The 17,789-nt window shown below is 46.7% G+C and overlaps 2 protein-coding genes and 1 long non-coding RNA gene across 5 annotated transcripts in view; 1 reads left to right on the forward strand and 2 right to left on the reverse strand.

Moving 5' to 3' along the window:
* Window positions 1–34: 34 nt before the first annotated feature.
* LOC122367326 overlaps window positions 35–17,789 on the reverse strand; it is a 24,536-nt gene continuing 6,781 nt past the window's right edge. The window contains exons 1-5 of one of the 2 annotated variants that reach the window (XM_043340362.1): window positions 5,118–5,295; window positions 2,154–3,501; window positions 1,659–1,777; window positions 1,263–1,373; window positions 35–513 (exon numbers count right to left, since the gene is read on the reverse strand). In XM_043340362.1, coding sequence (XP_043196297.1) covers window positions 376–513; window positions 1,263–1,373; window positions 1,659–1,777; window positions 2,154–3,366 — 1,581 coding nt within the window. In that variant the 5' untranslated portion in view covers window positions 3,367–3,501; window positions 5,118–5,295 and the 3' untranslated portion in view covers window positions 35–375. Of the gene's footprint in view, window positions 514–1,262; window positions 1,374–1,658; window positions 1,778–2,153; window positions 3,502–5,117; window positions 5,296–17,789 lie in introns of those variants that run through there. The other variant, XM_043340363.1, reaches the window with a different exon arrangement.
* On the reverse strand, window positions 6,910–10,853 carry LOC122367329. Its single transcript, XR_006254035.1, has 3 exons — window positions 10,620–10,853; window positions 10,092–10,219; window positions 6,910–7,240 (listed from the first exon to the last, which is right to left on the reverse strand). It is a non-coding gene; the product is annotated as an uncharacterized LOC122367329 (long non-coding RNA).
* The window catches only part of LOC122367322 (serine/threonine-protein kinase grp-like), a 19,399-nt gene continuing 16,632 nt past the window's right edge, over window positions 15,023–17,789 (forward strand). Inside the window, exons 1-2 of one of the 2 annotated variants that reach the window (XM_043340338.1) lie at window positions 15,023–15,256; window positions 17,056–17,149. In XM_043340338.1, coding sequence (XP_043196273.1) covers window positions 15,238–15,256; window positions 17,056–17,149 — 113 coding nt within the window. In that variant the 5' untranslated portion in view covers window positions 15,023–15,237. Of the gene's footprint in view, window positions 15,261–17,055; window positions 17,150–17,789 lie in introns of both variants that reach the window. The other variant, XM_043340339.1, reaches the window with a different exon arrangement.

A 17,789-nucleotide genomic window follows, 5' to 3' on the forward strand; every position in this document is an offset into this window, starting at 1 on the left:
CTCGGCTCGAAACGGGTCTTAGAACTGGCTAAACTTTAAACAATACATCTTGTATTGAGGAGCACCACGCATGCCGATGACGCTCAAAGATAACACAACGCACCCGTAGTTCATACATCAACACTTAAAAGTGAGTCTCGTGCGCTACGGGCGCAGAAATGCGCTTGGCTCTTATCAAATAAAATATATAAAATGGGATATGATATTCCTGATTCATGAACACCTTAAATCAGTAGGTATAGTAAGCGATTGCCACATTTTTTCAGTTCAATAAAACTCCGACTTAAAAGCTGAAACGAGCGACAATTTTCCGTTCATTACCACATCCTGTGGCGTTGACCCGCAGTTCGTGAATCCACGTCTCCACTTGTTCCATCACCTGCGGCACAGCACCACGGCGAGCTCTGTATGCAGGTGGCGATGGGGCCTCCCGAGACTGGCGTGACACAGGTACAGGCCGGCGTCGGAGGACGTGACGTCAGACACCGTCAGCCGCTGGTAACCCTCGCCCGCCTGTCAACACACGGCGCACCGAGCAGGTAGGGTTCATACACAGAAACATTCACAAACGACACACAGCTCACACAGACGGCGTGGTGCAACACTTAGTTTCCGTTTCCGCCAATAGAAGACCGGTTCCCGAACGCCTGACGTAAAGCTGTGGATTCGTGTCAATTCCCGTTAATAGATGGCGCTGCTGGTTGGCGCCTGGAATGATGCTGTGCCGCAAGACGCGCCTTAGTGTCAGTTTCCATCAATAGATGGTGCCAGCAGTCGGCGCCTTATGTCATGCTGTGCCGCCAGGCATCAGTTCTTTTCGGTTGCTGTCAATAGATGGCGCTAGTAGTGAACATCTGAAGGTATGCTGCGCCGTAAGGCGTATTCTAGTGTTAGTTTCTGTCAATAGATGGCACTAGTATGAACGCCTGAAGGCATGCTGTGCCGCAAGGCACGCTTCCTATACGGTTCAGCAGTGGGACGGGCGAAACTCTCATAACGCCAGGTCAAGGTGGCGAAATATCTGGATGACTCACAATGTTGCAACAGAGCATGAGCAATGAGCATTGCCATTGACCAATAACCGTGACAACTGACAATTGCAGTGTTACTGACAAACAGGATTTACAGATATCAGAATATATGCAAAGAAGCCGCACTCAATGCATATATCTGTGGGAAATGTTACTTTATGTAAAATTACGGTAATTGGCTCATCTTGCCGATATCGAACAAACGGCCTGTCGCAGTCGACCACTCCTTACCGTCTCGATGTGAAATTTGTCCTGTCTGAAGGGCCTTCCGTCCACGGCGATCAGTTCGTCTCCCATCAGTCCGTTGTGACGATCGAAGAGGCGCTTACCCCACCGGAATCTCTGAGAACGGAAACAGGGTCGACATTTGGTGATGTACCTAACACATTCAGAGGCGAGTGGTGCCTGTATAAGCGATGCGCACATGTTTACTTAGCATATTCCTGATTGTTTAATCCCAGTCGGACTCAATTGAATGACAAAACGGATGTGATCTGCGTTGCTGACAGGAACTGTTGGGCAATGAATGACGTTGAACAGCCTTTGTCTAGTGTTGGTCAGCGTCGAGTTAGTCGTACACGGTAACCAGCTCACTGAGACGGATAAATCTCATCCCGCGTGTCTTACCTGAACCGTACCGATGTCCTCCGTCCGTCCGTCCACTCGGCACGCCAGGGTGAGGTTGCCGCCCAGCTTGGGGCAGCTGAGCAGCTCGAGCTCCAACCGAACCTCCTCTGACGGTGCATCTGTCCGATAGCGATCGATGGTGTGTTATTGTCTCGCTCAATTAGCAAACCGACGTTAAAAAATTGCAAGCGATCAGTTCGTGTAGGGTGCGATATTCATATACGTTTAAAAATATTCGTTAAAAATATTCATCACTCATTTTTTTCGCAATGCAGGTATCGCTTGCACGAAGCCTTTACATTTTTTTCGGGTTAATTTACATGAAATGTGTGAGCTCGGCTGAGTTTAGCCGCCTTTTCATCCTAACATGTTTCTAACGCCTCTTTATCACACGATGGAAATTTATTCTTTATTCTTCGACGCAAAAAAGAAGTTCCATCTGGCTGTATCTAACAGCTTATCAGACAATTCGATGCTTCCTCGAGTATACCTCACCTTCGATGCTATTTGCTTTCTGCAGCTCAGCCGTCCCATCCAGAGATGCGATATTAATCAAAAGTCTGGCGGAATGAAGATCGTCACTTGACTGTTCCAATTTCCGGGGTCCAAGGGGTCCTTGGCCTTCACTCGGCCCATTGGTGCTTCCTGCGATCTTAATCAGAAGACCGGCGGGAAAAGGATCGTCACTGAGCTGTTCAAGTTTCCGGGGTCCGCGTACCCCTCCACTCTGCTCATTGGTGGTTACTGCGATGACGTCATTATCATAGTAAACGGACGGTGACGTCATCGATATTGTATCGGCCTGTGGGGTCACTGACGGAGTAGCTGTCAATCGGTTTGGTGTTGGTTGGATGTTGTTTTCTTTTACGCTCGTCACAGGAAAGGTGCGTGTATTCAGCAGTGCCGGAAGTTTGTTCGTTTGTAGCGTTAATGGGGCAGAATCAATCACAACCTCTGTAAAGTGATTATTGTTTACGTCGTCATTTGCATTTAACACTGTCTTCTCTCCTCTTCCTTCTCTTGATATGTGCCCACCAAAGACGGCACCACCACCAGCTAGCGGTGAAGTCTCTGCAGCATTCGGTGCCACTTCACTCTCAATCGGATGCGTAATTTCCTCTGCAGCACCCACTAGTCTACCATAGCTCTGAGGTTGATTGCTGCCTGGGTCTAAAGGAAGGTCTGGGAGACCCCTCAGGCTCACAGAGGGAACTTCAACGACCGGCTGTACGACCGGGTGGACCGGGACAGGTCGCCGATTGGTCGGTGACTCCGGCTGGACATCGGTGACCTCCAAACGTGCCAGCACCGGCGGTCGTCGGCTGGGGGTCACTGGTGCCGGCGGAACTCCGCTCGACCCCCCGTCTCTCAGTGGAGCCACCCGTTCATCGTCCAGCCGCGACGGCCGTGGCTGTGGAGCCGCCGCCTGTATACGTGCTGGAGTACCGACCGGCAGCAGACGGGGGCTGCGTGACTGATCTCTACTAGGGCTGCGCCAAATCCAGAGGGCCGACTCTGAGCCGCCTGACGCAGGCCCGCGCTCAGAGCCGGGGAACAAGACACGGCCAGCGCCTGATACTCCTACAGACATCACCACAGTCACCAGCACCATCACCAGCACCATCGCCGTCACTGTCACCAGCGCCGGCCGAGGGGATGACGGCCGCCTACGGGCGAACCGCAGACAATTACTGCCGGCGACTGTCATCTCCTGCAGATGGGGGCAGACGGGGGCTGCCTGGTGGGTCTGGAGGGCTGGGTGACCGGTGGGGCCGGCACTCGGCAGTCTCCTATTGTAGATTGTTCCTCCTTCCGAGAGTAGACTATGGTGAGATTTCCGAGCCTGACATGGAGAAGAAGACAGCTATTATTTTCATTCACTTTTACTGATACTATAGTAAAACAATTGTTATAGGATGAAGCAGACGATTTAACCCGCGCCCTGGTGGGGGGGGGCTATTTTTTGCCCCCCCCCTCCAGACTTTTCGATATATCTCCAGAACTGCTGCGCTGATCGTCACCAAACTTTCAGTACCCTCCCGGACATCAATTTTACACATTGTGACCAAAATTTTTTCCAAAGGCTAAGATAGGTTGGCCAGAAATGACGTCAGAGTGACGTCATGTTCTGCCGTTTTCGACCCAAAAAAGGGTTTCGCGGGAAGAGCTGTCAGGCCTATAGCTTTGCAAATACAGAAAAACGATAAAGACATAAAAGCTGTAGAATTGATAGGACTACAAAACTGCCATCTCGGATTTTGAAATTTTTGGATTTTGACCGCAAAAAAAAAATTAAAAAATAGATTTTTTGAATATAATAGCCGAAAAATCCAAAAAGTTTTTTTTGAATTTCGCAAAACCGGAACATATGTGATAGTTCTTGCCGCCTTCTATCCACATACCAATTTTCAGATTGATACCTCTTTTTTGGCGAAGTTATAGCGAAAAAACTGTTCAAAATTGATGACGTCAAATTTTCAAACTCACTTTTTAGCAATTCTAGAACCCGTAGCGCAAAACAAAGACCACCATTAGACTCCCCGTGACGAGCTGCATCGAATCAATACCCATTTTATGCAAAACTATCAACTTTAAAATTTGACCTTTTTTGACCTGACCTTGACCTGACCTTCACCAGAAAATGACCTAAGCCGTACCTAATAGTCTTATAACCAACACCATTGAGTTGGAAATGAAAAATTGGCCATAAAACATGCATCGCACAACCATAGTACCTAAAGTTAGGTTCATGTGACCTGACCTGTGACCCTTGGTGACCTGACCTGTGACCTGACCTGGTATTGTCAGTGACCTCTTATAGCAACATATGTACTAGGCACCTCATGACGCCCTATCGCTGATTCTCGACAAAATGCGTTTTCTTCGGTGTTATAGCGCATTCCCTAGAAGACCCTTGAACGGTGAAACATTTCATCTTTGACCTGACCTGTGACGTCATCGGTGACCCTGAAGTCAATGAAATTTGGTTTCCCTAGACAAATTTGACAGGGCTATCGAAAGCCGTTTGAATTTTGCGGATCCGTCAAGTAGTTTCGGAGATACGAGGGGGGGCAAAAATAGCCCCCCCCCCCCCCACCAGGTCGCGTTATAAACAGACCCCACCAGGGCGCGGGTTAAAGGAAAGCTATTAAGATCTAATTAAAGACGTGTGGACTTCGGGTTCAAACAAATGAGAACAAAGCGTTCAATCAGGCCTATTAAATACGACACTTAAATGCAATACACAGGCCACAGCTAAACGTGCGTGCCAAGTCCGATAGGTAAGTCACATATGTAGGTATATGAAGCCCTCTCGTAAATCAATGTAAATCATTCTGCAAGGTATGTAAATCAATGACTAAACGAACGGAACAGTTCTAAAAAGTTATAACTGCATCCCCGCAAGGTTACGACCGCAGCGCTGAACAGCTCGTCTTTTAGTCTCTTTATTACACTCACCGGTCGCCGCGGGATCGCCTTTGACCGTTTCTGCAGCAGAGCAGGGGTGGCGCGGCACCAGCACCTATTCTAGCCGGCAGTGCCGTGAGTACTTTCTACACGTCTGAGTGAGCCCGCGCCCGGGCCGGCCCGATCCGCCCGCCGTGGGTAGGCGTCTTGCGACACGCGGCACGGGGTCAGCTTTGTCCTTCGGTGCATGGTGATGAGGGCTCCGTGGGGTGGTGGGCGACGGGAGAGGGGGACCGCCGCGGCCCGCGCGGGAATGGGCGCCATGAGGTAATGCCACTGCGTAGTGCCGACTCCAGACTTTGCGGATCCACACATTTCATACGGAGATTTTAAAGTGATTTTTTTTTTATACATTCCTTTAAGAAATTTTATCGGACTGGATGAATCGGTGGCTTTGGGCCCAGGTATGTAGCACTCTATGCGGTGCTTGTTACAAATGACATCACGGACCCGGCACCCGACCTTACCGGCCGCGCCCGGTTCACCGGTGCTAATTCTATTCGAATCAACTTATTGCATTTAGATGGCAACACGGTCCTCCCAGGTCTATATTCTCGCCAGTTGCCAGCTGGCTGAGAATATAGGTACGAACACGACGCGGGTCAAACCGGTCAAACCAAGATTACTTTACTACTCGGTCAAACGACTTCGAGGTCCGCGGCCGGAAACTACATAGTCGCTGCCGCTGAGTTACGATTTGGACGCCTTACCCACTAGGTCACATGGAGGGGAAGGAATTGCTGGCGGGAACGAATTGCAAACGCCAAACGTTGACCACTCGAATGGATTACAGGCGAGGCCTGAGCGAGCGACATTTGAGCGAACGTTATTTAATTGAACGATTTTCAGCAAACGTTAGAGACGGGTAGCTGTTCCGCCTGTTCTGGCTTAGGTACAATCGTGTACAGGTTGATGGTCCCCTACTCTTTATCCACCGGGTTCCTATGGCTCAGCATTGGCAGCAGCCGCCTGGTACCGGTAGGTTGTGCCGCATGACCCGAGAGTGAAGCGGCACAGCCTACCCACACTGTATGACACTGGCTCGGGTCGCCTGGTAGAGCGATTTGACCGGACGCTGCGTTACACCGGCTGGGGGGAGGGGGGGTAATGGTCAGGCCTGTCTAATTGGCTCGGCTCGGTGGATGAGGCGGGCTGGAGTGTGGTGTGGGGCGGGGGTGATGTGGGGAGGGAGTGAGCGGACCTGGGGCTGGGTGTGTGTGGTCACTTGTCGCATAGAACCGATCGTAATCCACCCTCCAAAAATTCGCTTTAGAGATATTCACAAAACCCAGGGGGTTCAAACACCCATCTCCCAAGTGGGGTGCGGAAGGACAGGTAAGGGTCCATACGGTCTCCTCTGAATTGCAGCAAAGAAAGAAAACACACTGAAACAAAAAATTACTCACGTTACCACCCCAAACTGAGTTGTCAAAACTCACGACGGCAACTACTCAGGTTCCCTTGGTAACCACTCTTTGGTACTCAGGAGATACTCATGTTAACACTAACGTGACTCATACATAACGTGAGTATTCCGGGTGAGTTGTCAAAACTCACCACCTAAGTACTCAGGTTTGAGCTTCTACTAAGACGCTACCCACAGTATTACCAAGGTGGACCACACACTTACTCAGGCTAATACTAACGACAACCAACTCTGAATAATGATAATACTAACCCATTTAAGATGGGTCTTACTAACGCGAATGCCAACGCATAAAACCAAAAAAATGCGTTCGTTAACCTTACGCCTTGCAGACGTGACAAACACGAGGAGAAACACTGAAGTTTATTACAAAAACCCATCATACGACATCTCTGCCAACATGCAATTCAACAGCCGGGTACGGGGCGCAATCCGTTAAACACAACACTAAAAGAGGTCCGTAAAAAAACAATGAAACACTCCCATAGATCGCAAACACTGCGCGAGATCGCTTAGTTTTTGAACCGCTTCCTACCGCGAGATCGGCGCACTGCAGCTCGAAGGGTGCTGGCTGCTGGTATTCTGGCTCAGTAGCGCGAGGGCATGGAAGACCATGGGCGCACTTTCTCCATCGCCATCCTTGAGACTGCAGTTTCCAGAAAACGCACCAGTGTCTCCGAAACTTTACCTATGGACCGAAAACAATAAGCTGTTAAGAAATAAAGCGAAAACTTCAGAAGACATCGGCGAGATGAATACTGTTCACTTTCACGAAATTAGTTTTTTCAATGGATTTATGATTTTTTATGCTCAAAATGATCAGCAAAAAAAATAAAACCTTTTTATAAAAAAAATATTTTCTATATTAATGAAGAAATACGATCGGCTTTGTATCGGATTTGGTGACAATCGGCGCAGCCCTTCTGGAGATAGGTATATCGAAAAAAAACTCGTCGTGAAATAAACCTTCGTGAAAACGGCTAGTGTTTTTCTTTTTGCAAAGCATGCCGCGGTAAATTATGCAGATGGCATAATTATATTTTATATACTGACACTGTGATCGCAAGATACAGAAAGAAGTAAAAAAAAAAAATACAACTGAATAACGGTAGTTTAACGGTCGCTCCATGTTGAAGATAGGGCCTTGTACAAGGCCCATTTTCATGCTGTGAATGTAGGGGAGAGCGGGGTGAGTTGTATCATGGACAAGTACAGGGTGTCCCAAAAGTTCGTTCACAGGTACCAGCCATGCTTTTTTGTCAATAATTCTGAATCAACAAGAAATTAACAGTCGAAATTTTGCATGGGCATTGGTGACAACCTTCCTCAAGCAGTCTCACTGTTTTCAAGTGCATTCGACCCTTCATGAGCTCACAAAAAGGGTTCACCTCTGACCATGGGTCAGGCACGAAAATGTAGGTTGCAAAGTCGGGTATGTTGTGAAACTCTCTGTTTCAGGAGTAATGGGAATGGTTAAGTCGGAAATGACACATGGCTAAGTGTCGGCCAGGATGAGTGCAACATGATGATCATCTCATAAAAACGGTGGCTAAAATTTTTGAAGGACGAAACCATGCGAGACTAACGGCGTTTTGAACGACCCTCGCACGACAGCAGACTCGTGTTCCGGAAAGCAGCTGAAAATGCGGTCATAACTATTGAAAACTGGCAAGAAGGTCACAGACAGAGGTTACCCATTTTCAAAAAGTGCAGGTCATCGTAAAATAAAGACAAATCATAATTTAAAATTGTTTATAATATCTATAACGCTAATTTTTGGGGACAATAACACAAAAATCGTCAATGCCAAGGACACCTGACCCTCCAAAAGTGTCAGTTATTGTAAAATTTTATCTAACGAAGTTTCAAGAGGCAGATCTGCAGCGAATAATTTTCTTTTAAACACAAAATCCCGATAAAACCACACGATGGACAGGTTTGGGCCGTTTACAAAGCAGAACATCTCCCGAGGAAAACACTCCGCAACCGAGCAAAGGTCTTGGCATGGGGAATGACGAGCACTTGGAATTTGCAAAATTTGCACAATGTGTCTGAGAAACAGACGTCCGACACATTCTGCTACCATATGATGCGAAAAATTTCCTCCTGGTACTCCCCGTTTGTTCAGGACTGGGGTCGTTTTGAAAAGGAAAATGGCGCTTGGGATGTCGGCGCCAGCCATTCATGAAGGAGTTAGCGCCAGAGAATGCCTACAAAATACTCAAGAATGGTGTCGATGCAAGCTATCGGCTTTCAGGGAAAGTCAGATGTTGCCGGGGAGCTAGTCAAAACTAAATCCGACGCAGAAACTGCAGGGGATTCCCCTGCAAGAGCTTGAAAGCTGGTAACCTTTTATCAGCCTCCGGCAGCTGACGGAGCAACAAAAATCGGTATGGGCAAATATTTTTGGAGATACAGCAAAGGGGTTGGTTTCCAACCTTCTTAATCAGTTATCAAAGCATGCATATTTGTCTAGTGTACACACAGACACCAAAACCTTATGCTTTTGGCCGGTTCTTATATGCTTTATTGGCATGGGAAATGTGTGAACGAACTTTTGAGACACCCTGTAGTATCAGAGCGAATTTCGCCAAAACTATCCGCCAGATCGCAGACTTGACGCCACTGTTCGGGACGCCGCGTTGCGCGCCGTCTTTCCGTGTTGTGCCGTCAACAAGAGTGGACGCGTTTTCGGGCGAGTAACGAAAATGTGTTTTGATGGGTCCTTAGTAAGAAATGCGTTCTTTAGGAAATATATGTTTTTGGCTTTTATATGTTGAGAGCTTTCTATTGTTTTACCACTATAAGTGAGAGTCAACATTGCTCTTAATCACAACATAATTCGTTTCGCGCAACGAAACATGGCGTATAGCGTTTCATAGACCTTCTCTTGAAATGACGCACTTGGACAAGTTGTATCAGAGTGTGGTGGGGAATGTTGTATCAGTGCTACTACAACAGTGATGTCAGTGATATCAGTGATATCAGTGATATCAGTGATAGCAGTGATACTACAGTGATACGGTGATAATACATTTAGTTTCGGACAAACAGATCGCGTTATGCGCTTATATTGAAGAAATGGTTCAATGATTTTGCTATAGGGTCATCCGTACCCTTCAGCGACACCAAGAAATCGTTGATCTGCTGGCTGGAGCTGGACGTCGCTATTCAGGATACTTTTCTTGTTCTCTGGACTGTGTAGAAGTGTATATACAACGTCACACTTTCTAATCATAAACCGTTGATACATCTTTACCCACCGTGCGGTACAACTTACCTCACTAGTGAGGCGAATTGTATCAATTGAAGTGGTCCCATTTAAAGCGAGGTGTAGGCAAGATAAGAAACCTTAGCGTAACGCGCAGGAGAGTGTATGTAGACAAACGTTGAAGCTTTCCTTTGGTATAGCAACGGTCATTCTCCTTGTTAAATCTAAGGAGAAATTTGACCTAGAGTAAAAACTGATACAACTCACCTCGTTCTCCCCTATAGTAGCTTTTTAGGGACCTGTTAAGATGAGCTATAGATCTCCGTACCTATCGAACAGGAGCAGGCAGACTTCACATTCTGAAGCCACCCGGCGGCGAACGTCCGGCGTCGATCGGGGCGAGCGTCTGCACCGGCACCAGCCCCGGCAGCAGTGCGATGGTATATCCAAAAGAAACTGTGAAAGGAGACATACCTACAGTCGGTGTATTTTAATGACACTTTTTGAAAAAAAAACTTCTTCCCTACCTTGTATATCCAACACAACCCAGAGGAACCCAGCGGATAAAATATTAACATAATATTTTCACGTATCTAATCATCAAAACTTTTCATATTATAGAACAAAAGCATTGACTATCGTCAAATACGCATTCCATTATTAAAATAACACCTACAAAGCACAAATCTTCACTAATTACCTATCTTTAGGGCACATCTCTCTTCGGAGATGTGCTCTCACATCTCCCTCATCTCTCACGGTACCTTATATGCCTATTTCCTCGCGACACACAATTGCGCTTGTGGTCATTGATCAATAATAAATATTAATAAGGTAAGTATATGAACATACTTACTATTGGCCCCGGAATCGGAGTTTCAGTTTCTGCACACCAAGTCCATAAAATGCTGCACACGCGAGCGACGCACTTTCACCACCAAGCAACAGAATTCAACTGAAATAATGGCAGACGCGCGCGAAACGTGCGCGGCGGTGCCACATCGGCTCAACCAATCAGCGAGCTGGAAGCCTACTCACGGCTAGATTACTAACCACATACTCATGATCCTGAGCATAAATACCAAGCATCGATGAGTACTGTCTCACATCATCGCAGGAGCTAAGAACAAACTAAGGCATTGTTGGTAAATACGTTAGTTTACCTGAGTATGGCATGAGTCTTATCCTGAATAAAAGGGTTAGTTTCCATAGGGTGGTAAAATTTTTTCTCAGTGCAGACCTGTCACCAAATAATCTTTCTGAAAAGTGGACTAATCGCATAGCCTCGGACACAGAAATAAACATCCAGCATGCGAAGCGTCTCGAACCGGGCCCCTCACTACCGGTCAGTTTGACAGTCTAGCACTCCTACGCTGAGCTACACCGGATGGTGGCCACGGCCGGGGCGGTATATAGGGCCTTGGCCGGGGCAAAGTCTGGCCGGGCGGGCGGCGGGGCCGGGAGGTCGGCAGCAAAGTCAATGAATGTTTTTGTGGTTTCGGGCGCCGGTCGCTCTAGGTTGGTGGAATGATGATGGATCATTGGCAAAACTTTCAATGTGGAGTCCCGGTTCGAGCCTCATCGGGGCTCCGGCTACTTTTCCGAGTTAGGATCTGGTTTGATTTTAGTGGTTGCGAGCCATTTATACGGTTTTATATCTACATGTCGATTGTCGATTGATTGATTGATTCATTCATTCGTTCATTTAATACATGTCGACATTTAGCATACGAATTGACATCCAGGATCAATCCGATCAAGCTACCATTTTCATAAGCGTATTGCCTAAATATCATGCATATATGTGGCACAAGACCTATGGTTGCCTCGATACCGTGCCAAATCACGTTTTGCACAATGCGCAAGTAAATTATATTCGCTGGGTCTTCCGTGCATTGTGCTTATCAAAAACAGGAATGCAGTTGTTAAAGGGACCCTCCCACCTTCAAAAAAGTTAATGAATTGGCATGAAAGTGATGTCCCTTGGTTCAGAAAGAGCGAAAACGAATATCTACCAAATTTCACCGAAAAATATTCACTGGTTTTCAAGATATTAGGCTTTTACTTTTGTTTACTTTTTGGGATCTCCCCTGTTACTAGCGACTTTATTTGGAAGCAATAATTTGGCAGCCTTTAAGTGCGGCAGACGTTGCGCGCAAAGCAGCGTATGCCACCACGTGTTAACGATGGTTTTAGTCTAAGATTTAAAAATCGTTAGATCTCCGCTGACGTCACAAATTCTAGGGGGGCATTCCGATGCATTAGCCCCTTAGAATCCGAAAACTGCAAGTTTGAAATTCCATATCTTCGAATTAAAGCATTTTTCGATGTTGTGAGTGCCCAAACCGGTATTTGCAGGCCATGGCCACCAATTTGGCTATCTCAACTCAAAACTAATGTTAAGGTTGGGAGTGTCCCTTTAAGCGACGCAAAATGTGCAATGCAGCAAGTGACCACACACACCCGCCCAGCCCCCACGGTCCACCAACACGCCCCACACCACTCGCCAGCCCACGCCAACCACCGAGACGAGCCCCTCCCCCCGCGCTGGTCTGACGCAACAGCTGGTCTACAAAGCGCTTCACCCGGCGACCCGAGCCGATGTCAAACGGCGTGGGTAGACTGTGCCGCTTCACTCTCGGGTCATGCGGCACAGCCTACCGGTACCAGGCGGCTGCTGCCAATGCTGAGCCATAGGAACCCGCAGAGGTGAATAAAACTCAAAAGCTGTCACCTACGCGATGTCTAGCTGTCACGAATTTTTTGCACGTCATCTTGAAACAGTAGGTACCCTATTGTTTACGTTTTCTTATCACTTTTGATTTGAAGGCCTAAAAAATGAAGATGAGGCTAGAATGATAGAAAGAAAGTGACCTTACAAATTTCGGCCTCTGGGCATTACAACGCATCACCACATTTCAGTGACACAACAAAAAATAGATCACTATCATCCAACTTACCTATAGGTCTGATCGACTTCCTAGCTCGTCCTGGCTTCCTGATCTGCAGTTCAATCAGCACTCACGAAAGGATTGTCAGTTGTCACTGTCCACTGATTCACTTGCCTTTGCTCCAGTAGTCAGAACAAATTATCAACGCTCCTACCAAGTTTCTGGGACCGATGGTCATGGACCTCACCCCAGTTGTGGCCCAGATGTGACGTCCCCCGTCCCAGTCGCCCGGTCCTTACTCCAGCGGCGGCCAAGGCCGCGCCGGTCCCCGCCACCGCTCAACCGGCGACGAGCGGGGACGAGCTGTCGCGCTGTCGCCGTTTTTCCTGCGTTGTCTATGGCGCTTCACAACGCACCGGCTGTCGCACCGGCGGGATTTTTCAGCCCCAGCTGTCTACAAAGAGATGACGCTGTTAAATTTTTGTGCCGTGGTCCATAGTGGCCCTCTGTGGGAAGACAGCTCTGATTTTAGCGGAAACGGCCTAGTTATCAATTTTAGATGCATCAACTGAGATGCTCGAATCTGTCTATTTATTCCTATGGCTGACACCTACGCACGCAGGCGAGTAGCAGGTTTTTTTCACCTCTGGGAACCCGGTGGATAAAGAGTAGGGGACCATCAACCTGTACACGATTGTACAGCGGCTGGGGCTGAAGTACCACGTAGAGGTGCGGCACGACTGATCCGGCTGAAGTCCGGCCGTGTGCAGGCGAGCTGCGGTATCGTGTGTCAGCTCCAGTGCAGCCCCAGACCTCGCCCGTACTTCGGCCGGAGCAAGAATGCCGGAGCTAGTCAGAGTTAACCCCCGCCGGCCGATGGGGCGCCGCCCCTCCCCCCCCAAAGTTTTTTTTCGCTATAGCTCCGAACACGTTGGCGATAGAGAGCTGAAACTTGGCATACCTGACCTTTGATTCAAGCCAGATCTTTTGACACCAATCGCATTTTTGGGTCAGGTCAGGTCACTGACCTATGACGTCATAAGTGAGCCTCTGCAGTCTGCACGGTCTTCCTATTCTAGCCGGCAGGTGCGTCTCGTAGGTACATACGTCAAAGGGGAAAAATGAAAACTGCTATTCTGGCGCCGGGAACGATCTCCAACTATCTCAACCACACAGAATAGTGATTTGATGCACTCCTTGCAAGGTTAGATGCGTCACTTTTGCAATGTTGACCTTGCGTGACGTCATTTATGACGTCATCAAGGTCATATTAGTTTTTCGTCAATAACTCCCGATCAAATTGAGCTAGCGTGTCGGGAAAGCCACCAATGGACTCAGGAAGACCTGCCGAATCGAATAATATCCGACATGACCTCTTCCGACCAACTTCGTGACCTGGGGATGCTGACCTGACCTTGACCTGAGGTCAACACCCTAAATTGACCTGACCCAAACAAAAAGTATGTCATTCGACGCGCCTGAGCGAGGCGAACACGATGCTGCCAAAATAGCGGCTCTGCGGCCGTTTTTTGCGAAGTTATTCACCAAAAACTGAACCGTACCTTGGGGCGCACTTGACCTGACCTCAAAGGTCACCGATTGACCTAGGACCTTAAAATCGGGTACCAATCTCTGCGTCTCTTAATTAACGGCACACACACTCGTTTTTTTCCGCGACGCGCTAGCTCCACCACTCAGGGGCGAAACGGCGAGGGGGTCCGGGGTCGTACCCACCGCTCCCCCCTCGGCCGGCGCGCCGCGCGTATGTAGAAAACCAATAGGTCCGGCGGGGGTTAAACCAGATGCCCAGACCAAACTATAAGCCCAGACTTATTTTGCTGGCTGGGATTGTGTGCAAGTTTCAGCTTGATCTGAGGTGTCCCCGGCCCAATCTGTGCTGAAACAGGCTGTATGGGCTGTCTTGATGGACATTTTTTGTCCCACGTATTTTTGCGATGCGTGCTATGTCCGCAATCCTTTGGAGGTATGGAAAATGGAAATCTATTATTGTAAATGGTGGCGCCCAACTAGGAAGTAGTGCTATAGTCAAATATTTACTCAACAGATGACGCTACGAATCCGCGCGAAAATCTGTCTGCACTATGACCATTACGCAGTACTGGCATGTTGATATGTTCAGTGAAAGAATTACAGCTGATTATCTAGTTTTGGTATATGACGTCATATTTTCGGCTGCGGCCTTGTCGTTCCTGTAAAATAATTTATCTTAAGCCAATTACATTGCTATTTAGTGGTAATTGATAACAAATTTCAGTCTTTGAAAGTAAATATTTGATATTTTCGAAGAAACCACTTTATTTTTCAGAAAAGTGTTCGGATATATTTACATATCAGCTGACGAAAAATCACATTCTAACTTATCTACCAAAACGGCGCGAGAGCGATGAAACGCAGCGAAGAAAATTTGCGGGGAGTGTGGCCTCGTGACATTTTCTGGCGCGGATGGCTCTCTTGCTTATTTTGGTGATAATAGCAGTATGATACTAGATATTACGTGATTTTTTTTTTGTATTATCAAGCTGGTAATGTTAAGTTGAAGTCGATTCTGTCCCTTAAGTCCTCATGGTGGCTGGAGAGAGAGGTTGGTAAGCTCAGGCGCGCCGTTAATGCTATTGTGCTATAGCTAAACCATTACGCATTGATTCAGATCGCGCTTTTGCTAATTTATAATTTTTTTTTTTTAAAGCTGATTGTGTACTTACTTAAAGGGACCCTCCCACCTTAACATTAGTTTTGAGTTGAGATAGCCAAGTTTGCGGCCAGGCTCAGAAACCACCATTTATCCTGGTCGCAACCCCCGCAGCTTTATGGTGTTCAAGAAATTTCTTCCCTTTACTTGCAGGGTGGGACCAGCGTGGTCCCTATCTCTTAACCATTACGGGAATCTGATGACGTCATTAGGCTTTCGAACGTCCGTTAAATGTTTGACTAAAACGTTTTGTAGCACGCGGTGGTATATGCTGCTTTGCGCGCAACAAATGCCGCACTTTCAAATAAAGTCGCTAGGAACAGCGAAGATCCCAAAAAGTAAACAAAAGTAAAAGTCTAATATCTTGAAAACCGGTGAATATTTTTCGATGAAATTTGGTAGATATTCGTTTTTGCTCTTTCTGAACCGAGCGACATCACTTTCATGCCAATTCATTAACTTTTTTGAAGGTGGGAGGGTCCCTTTAAATGTGAATGTGAATGTGACATGATCAACGATTGTTTGTTTCTTGTGTACTTAATTTCTGGAGAGATTGACATCACAGGCCAGTGTTCTAGACAACTAAAACTGCTGGCTGTGGTATTTGTTGCCAAAAAGTTGCCCATGGATTTCACCAGAGCTCTGTTCGGTCGCTGTTTTTATATCAGCGCGCTGTCCGTTCTCATATAAGGAAGTTATTGCTGGTGCTTCTTGGCCTCTCATTAGTATAACGAATAGACCACTTGAATTCCTTTAATGAGGAGCCAAGAAGTAGCTGCATGCTCGCAGCCTGCTGATAAAAAACTGCAACCGAACAGCGCCCAGGGCCCTGTTTAAGTGTGCAGCAGCCGCAGCTCCACTCTCCAGTGGTGAAAAAATGCTGGGTTTAGCTAGAGGTCAATCAGGTGACAAATCAGTTTCCTCTGCCCTTACTCAGATTGGCATTTAGCTATGCTGAAACCCTCTTTTTTACCTCTGGAGCTGCCATGGCCGCAGACACTTGAATAGGACCCAGTTCTGCAAACAGGAATTATTTCTAATAAAAGTTATGTCAGCCAGCTCATCTTCTATGGTTTCTTATCAGCAGCTATTTTTGTGTTGCTGGCCTGAGACATATACAATTAAAGTAACAATGGGAGCACACTCCTGCCTGATCAGTTGTCGATCCTGAACTTAGAGGCATCTGAATCTAGACTGGAACACTCAATTTGGGTAACAGGTGAACATGACATATTGGTTTTAAAAATTGCCCCCATGACCCCCTTTACAACCCTGAGATTTAAGGTCTTGGAGATTTACCTTTAAAAGATTATTTGATAGCTTAATTTAAAAAAAAAAATCATGTAAATAAGGTGTGCTATGGTGGCTGAAAATGGTTAATATATGCAAAATTTGACCTTTGATCAATGATGTGTCCTGGTGACCTGACCTTTGCCCTGACATACAAATTAACAGCCATGCTCTTTGATGCTCTTCCAAACTGCCTAAGGTTAAACAAGAAGCTTTCCATTAAGAATATCACATGAAGGATAAGCTCAAAGCTTAGATGAATATTTTTGGAGAGAAAAATGTTGAAATGATTCTCTTCAAAGCTTGAATACCCTTGCTCTTCACCAGGTCAGAATAAGATCAGTAGGTTATCAAGAAGTTCTGTATAGTTCTTAAATCTTACATTTTTGCTCTTTTTCCAGTGGAGATGCAGCCACCTCCTGTACCAATGGACCAGCAATTCATTGAAGGATGGGACAAAGCTCCAAACCTTCTGGGAGAGGGTGCATTTGGAGAGTAAGTACCCATCAGTTTTATGTACTACTTACTGTATGTGTAGACACTAGTCTTTAGTAGAAGTACCCATCTGACATACCTATATGGAGTTCAGAAAAGTATATTATAAAAAATGGAAGTACCATGTAAATAATAAATATGGAGTAAAGTATTGTCTTTACTGTGTTAACAACATGCTTGTACAAGTAATTTTGTTGCCTTGTTACAGGGTTTTCTTTGGTGTATAATATAAATTGGGAATATTTCTAGCTAGTCTGGATGGTTCAATGGGTGGCTTGAAGCAGTGATGCCGTGCCGAGTCAAAGTGCCCTAATAAAGAGGCTTTATTTTTTGGTAAATAGCTTTGCCAAGAATGGTCGCAGAGGTCACTCAGGTCACAAAGTTGGTCGGAGGTCATATCACATATTATTCGATTCGACATGTCTTGCTGAGTCCATTGGTGGCATTTCCGACTCGCTAGCCCAGTTCAATCGGTAACTATTGACGAAAATTGCTATGACCCTAGTGACATTATCGATGCAAAAATGAAGCATCTGACCTTGCAAGGAGTGTACCTATGAAATCACAGTTCCATCTGCTTTAGGTAGTATTAGATCATTCCTGGCACATAAATAACAGTTTTAATATTTCCCAACATATA

Source organism: Amphibalanus amphitrite, unplaced genomic scaffold (genome assembly GCF_019059575.1).
Source record: "Amphibalanus amphitrite isolate SeventyFive unplaced genomic scaffold, NRLGWU_Aamphi_draft 000863F_arrow, whole genome shotgun sequence".
NCBI lineage: Eukaryota > Metazoa > Arthropoda > Thecostraca > Balanomorpha > Balanidae > Amphibalanus > Amphibalanus amphitrite.